General features: G+C 56.1%; 1 protein-coding gene across 1 annotated transcript; it reads right to left on the bottom strand.

The window, feature by feature from the left end:
• Positions 1-1,734: 1,734 nt before the first annotated feature.
• On the bottom strand, positions 1,735-4,710 carry LOC104494374 (putative adenosylhomocysteinase 3; the record flags this gene model as incomplete). The annotated part of the gene is made up of 4 exons (XM_010137192.1): positions 1,735-1,829; positions 2,756-2,858; positions 3,405-3,505; positions 4,567-4,710. Coding segments are annotated over 4 exons (443 nt in total), but the record flags the coding sequence as incomplete, so codon positions are not given.
• Positions 4,711-5,613: the final 903 nt, after the last annotated feature.

Genomic DNA, 5,613 nt, shown 5'->3' with positions numbered 1-5,613 from the left:
CAGCACCTCCACACGGCTGGGAAACCCCTCCAGGGATGGGGGCTCCACCACTGCCCTGGGCAGCCTGCCACACGCCTGCACAACCCCAACGGGACAGAAACGGCTCCTCAGGGACAGCCTCAACCTCCCCGCGAGCAGCTGGAGGCCGGTTCCTCTCGTCCTTTCTGGACAAGCGATGGGGCTCCGAGCAGGAGGTTGGAACTAGATGACCTTTAAGGTCTGTTCCGACCCAGAGCATCCTGTGATTCTGTGTGACCAGCTTAGATGTAGGTTTATACAAAGGTCATGGGCTGCCAGGAGCAGCAGCTGAGGCTCAGTCCTACAACCCGGGGACTTGACTCAGGATATTGGGGGAAATTCTCTGTCCCAGCAGGAGAGATGGATGCTCTTCCCCAGCACAGGGAGCAGAGTAAGTCCATCTCGCTTCAGCCTCGAGACTGGACGGACCAGAGAGGCAAACTTCACCTGGCTTCTTTGGCCAAGTTTGCCACCTCCTCCCTTCTGAAATAACCATCTGAAGAAGAACCTCTCCACACCCGTCCCTCACCCAGTGTCCAGCCTCCTATTGCCTATCTCTAAAACCGTGGACCTCCAAAATCCGGTGTGAAAATCCTTGAGGACTGCCACTTCCCAGGCATTTGGTGCTCCCCAGCAATTGCTTCCGTGCTCCAGAAGCAGCTCTGAAAATACCCCGATGGCTGGGGACACGTCGCAGAGGCAAGAGACCCGAGGGGATCCTGGGAAAGCATCATCTGCATGTTCTGGTGTGTTGACTTCTTCAATTTTTGATGGGAAATGATTCCTCAGAAAGAAGAAGAAAGCTGCTGTCATGTCTGGACTCAGATTCGGGGCTCGGGGGTGGATTTTTTGACATTCGTGATTCTTTTTAAAGGTGACAGTGAGGAAGGGAGAAGGTGTAGACTGGAAGGGACCAAAAAAACCCACCTCAAACAAGCTGATATTGGCAAATAAACAACCCAGATACATCTCCCCGCTTTGATTGCTTTTCATCTAAATTAGATCACAAGCTCCAGGGCTCAGCAGCTGCCAGGAAGCATGACGAAAGCAGCTCCTTTGTCGGCTGCAGATTATTCCACTCACCCAGCTGAGGGCTCTCTGTTCTACCTGGAAACAGCGGCAGAATAAAGCAGCAACGCCACGAGTTGGGCTGCTGGAGGTCTTGTGTTCAGACAATGAGAGCAGGATTAAAGTGCAGAAATCACCTAAAAATCTCGTTTTTGTTTGGAGACAGAGATGGATGAGACACTGAGGTAAGACGGGGCTAGACAAGAAAAAAATCACATCAACCGACGGCGCGAAGTTAATTGAATGTGGCAAAACGGAGACGACCCCCTTCCAGGACTGCTCTGGAGTCAGTCTTTGCCATCTGGATTAAGCAAGTTTAGTTTAGACTGCTCTGGTTTAAAGCTGCTCTGGAGGCAACTAAGCAGAGAAGAGCAGCAGAACCTCGCCCGGGAGGCAGGGAGCCACTGGGCTCGCCTTCTCCCTGACTTTACATCCGCGAGAGGGCGAGGAGTTAATGTCCTGCCTCACGTTGTTCACTGTGAGGAGGTTTGAAGGTAAGTGCTGTGCAAGCACCAAGCCTTAACCGTTAAAAGAGGTCTAAATTCAGGAGGAGAACAGAGGCCAGCACTAAGCCCTCCTCCTCCTCCTTAGACAGAGCTACCCGCGCCTCAACCTGCGCCGGGTGCCTGACAGTCGGCCTCGACTCACCATGTTGGGCTGCCACCCTTCGACGTTGACGCAGCGGTCGATGCACCACCAGAAGTCGTCTTCGGATTCTCCCTTCCAGGCGAAGACGGGGAACCCTGGCACAGAGAGGGAGACGGGTGCTAACACAGCCTTAGCAGAGCCCTTGGCCACGGGCTCTCCCTACGTCCACGCGTGAAGAAGCAGGCTCCTGACGCCACGGCGGTCTCGCTTGCAGTCTGATCTGCCAACCTCTACCTTCTAGAAGAAGCTTCAGAGACACACAGCAAAGACACACGCTGAAGGCAGCAGGTCGGAGCCAGCTTTAGCCTGGCTGATTCCTTCCTCTCCCCGAGACACAGCTCCAGCCTCCAGACGAGAGGACAATGCGCTCTCAACGACATTTATTTCCAAAATCGAGCTTTTGCTGCCAGGTAGGTGTCCTGCCTCCCGAGAGCTGCGTTAGCCACCAGCCTACCCGAGCGTGTTCTGGCCCGTGAGTGATTAGCCAGGAGCTGCAGCCAGCGAGAGCAGCTAACGGGCAAGCTGGTGGCTCTGCTGCTTCTGGGTGTCCCAGCCCTCCCAGTAACAGCCCTGGCCGCACCCAGGTAAAACAGGCTTTGCATTAAGGCACCTCCCAGGTGAGCAGCAGCGTGGACAGCTTCTGGTTTGTGAATCATGTCCCCCCGACTTCTCTCTTTCACCCCTTTGAGCCAAAGTTATGACTCGAATTTATCGGACTGAAACAGAATTCCACCCCGTTTCTCTCAGCAAAGGAACTTCCAGGTTCCCAGAGCCCTGACGCCTAATAAGGTGCATCACCCCCAGATGTGCCCCGTACTTCTACACCCCCGAGAAAAACCATTCTACGACTTTCAGACCAACAGGGGGACTGACCTGCTGCTGACTAACTCCTACAGGTTTATTCTGAACTGAACAGAATGAAGGAAAAACCACCACCAGAGAGGGTGAACGCGCTAACGGCGACAGGGCAGCGAGCAATCTCTCCAAAAGCAGAGAGGACCGCGAGGGGGAGGTTTCCTACCGCTCTCGGCAAGGGCAGCGGCCACTTCGTTGAGGGTGGAGTAGATGTTGCAGGCAGCCCACCGGCACTGCGCCCCCAGCGCGCCCAGCGTCTCCATCAGCACCTGGATCCAAACAGAAAAGGTCACGGAGCCGGGAACTGCATTTGCCGGTCCTGGGAAAGCTTCTGGGGGAGCTGAGGTTGGTGCTGAGAGCATCGGGAGAGCTGCACTGGGAATTACTGTGCAATCACCTTTTTTTTAGGGTTTGAAGTGGATGAAGTTAATAAGGAAGTCGCTATGTGCACCACGTGTACGGGTGTGGGTGGGTATAAATACACAGACACGCAGATTTCACCCAGCAGAGTCCTCATCCAGTCAGGAGACAGCACTCCTGTCCCTTGCTTGGAGGAGAAACCCCAGCTCTGGAGCGGTGTAACTGCCCGGGGCGCTGACCGCCGCTTCTTCCCGCTCACAGACACCGATATTCCCACTTCCTCGGCTCTCGCTGCTTGAGCAATGCTCCACCCCGTCACCTTGAAGCACACACCCAACTATTCTTGTTTCACTTGGTGTTGGACTCAGTGACTGTCTCTGTACCAACCTCTCGGGGTCTATTTTGGGGGAATAACTGGGGAGATCCCTGTCTGGGGTTTGCGGACGGGGTCTCACCGCGGTCTGTGCCGTGATGTGCGTGCACCCCACGATCTTGGCCCCGGCCAGCGGCTTCTCCCCCTGAGCTCTCTTCCTCAAAGCCATCAGCGCAGGCATTTCTGAAAGGCAAAACAAACCCACAGTCCATCGGTGCGATGGGAAGAGGGATGAGCACAGAAGAAACAGCCAGCTGCGCTTCCTGCCCCGCGGAAGGTGCTCCTGTGAATTTGTACCACTCAGGAGCTTCAAAAAACCCTCAAGCCTTGAGAGCAGGCACAGCCCCAGAGGAGCCACTTACCCTCTGAGGTCTGGAGAGCAAGGGTCGGGCTCTGGAGAGCAAGTCTTACAAGTGGCAGCTGAGGGACCTGGGGGCGCTGAGCCTGGAGCAAAGGAGGCTCCGGGGAGACCTTCTGGCTCTGACAACTCCCTGACAGGAGGCTGCAGCCAGGGGGGGTCGGTCTCTGCTCCCCAGCAACAAGCGACAGGACGAGAGGAACCGGCCTCCAGCTGCTCGCAGGGAGGTTGAGGCTGTCCCTGAGGAGCCGTTTCTGTCCCGTTGGGGTTGTGCAGGCATGTGGCAGGCTGCCCAGGGCAGTGGTGGAGCCCCCACCCCTGGAGGGGTTTCCCAGCCGTGTGGAGGTGCTGCTGAGGGACAGGGGGCAGGGGGGACCTGGCAGTGCTGGGGGAATGGTTGGACTGGATGATCTCAAAGGTCTCTGCCAACCAGGTGATTCTGTGACTATTTAGGATGTAGAATCATCACATTTTCCAACTTCTACCTGCGAATGCCCAGGTGAGGCTGGAGGGGAAGCTGCTTCGGGCCGTGGGCTCACTGCCTGGAGCAGCCCCTCCCTACCAGAGCAGGGCGCTGCCCCTGCAACGGGGTTTGGGAGAGCACCGTGCTCCAGCAAAGCTGTCTAACTGGTCTGGGGGTTTTCATCTTTCCTCCTGAGATACGTTTGACGCCAGAGCAGTCCTGGGGCAGGTGGTTGGTTGGAGCTCCACAGCATGACCCTGCAACTCCTCTCCATCCCACAACATCCCGTGCAAGGTTTCCCGTCTCTAACATGAGCAGAACTCACCGACAGATTGAGCCTCACGAGAAGAGGATTTGGGGGAAGGGAGAACCCCGCCAGACGGCCTTGGACCACACGGAGCTGGAGGAACGCGCCCCACTCACCTTGTTCTGCGATTTCAATCTCCCGGCGGCCGAACTCTGCCTGCTTTATGTTCTTCACACAGAAATCGCTGCTGCCTTTGGAGTTCTTCTGCTGCTTGTCGCGGGGGGAGGTCTCATCATCAGAGCTGTCTGTGTAGGAGGCAGCTGGAGGAAGAAAAGGAGGTCAGAAGCACAACACGATATTCCCGAAGGCCAAACCACCTGCCCTGGCAGGGCGCAGCTGATCTGCGGAACGTGCCGGTGGATACGCTCCTCCAGGGGCACACGCCAGCTCCCTCTGTCCTTGGCCAGGTCCTCCCCTTCTCTGCGCCATGACTGTTTCCCCACAGTCAGCTTTTACCTGCAGTGATCTCCACTCTCATCCACCTCTACCTTAACGCCACGCCAGAGGAAACGAGCTCGAGCACTGCCTGTGTGCCCGGGGGCTCATCTCCTCATGCTCTGCAGCTCCTCTGTGGCTTTCTCCCATCTCTCTTCCCAAATGTTAAGACTTTACAGCTCTAAGACGGCCAATTAAAACGCCTATTAATGTTCGGAGTACTTACAAGACATTAAGAGCCGCAGTTTAAGGCAGGATAAGTACAAGACCCTATTTCATTTCAAACCGGTGCGTGGTGGAGGCTGTGAGGTCACTATCCTTACATCATGGTGCTGTTCCCAGACCTTGGATCTGCTCAATTTCAACATCCCTCAGAAAGGGCAACGGCCTCAAGCTGCTGCTTGGGAGACTCACGTGAGGTGGTAGGAAGAAACTTCCTTGACAGGAAGATAAGGCAACATTGGCACAGGCTGCCCGGAGCCATGGTGGCTCTCCATCTTCATACAGTCACGGAATCACAGGGTGGTTTGGGCTGGAGGGACCTTCCAAGCCCATCCAGCTCAGCCCCCTGCAGGGAGCAGGGACATCTGCCCCCAGACCAGGGGGCTCAGAGCCCCAAGGGCCAACCTGACCTGCCACGGTCATTCTGATCTGGATAAACTGGAAGCGGAAGTGGTGGTTAATTCATCACAGCTTGAATTCTTCACTGTGAGGGTGGGCAGAGCCTG

This window comes from Buceros rhinoceros, unplaced genomic scaffold (genome assembly GCF_000710305.1).
Source record: "Buceros rhinoceros silvestris isolate BGI_N320 unplaced genomic scaffold, ASM71030v1 scaffold16835, whole genome shotgun sequence".
In the NCBI taxonomy this organism is placed as follows: Eukaryota; Metazoa; Chordata; class Aves; order Bucerotiformes; family Bucerotidae; genus Buceros; species Buceros rhinoceros.
The sequence above is the reverse complement of the archived record's forward strand: the minus strand, read 5'-3'. Positions and strand labels throughout refer to the sequence as shown.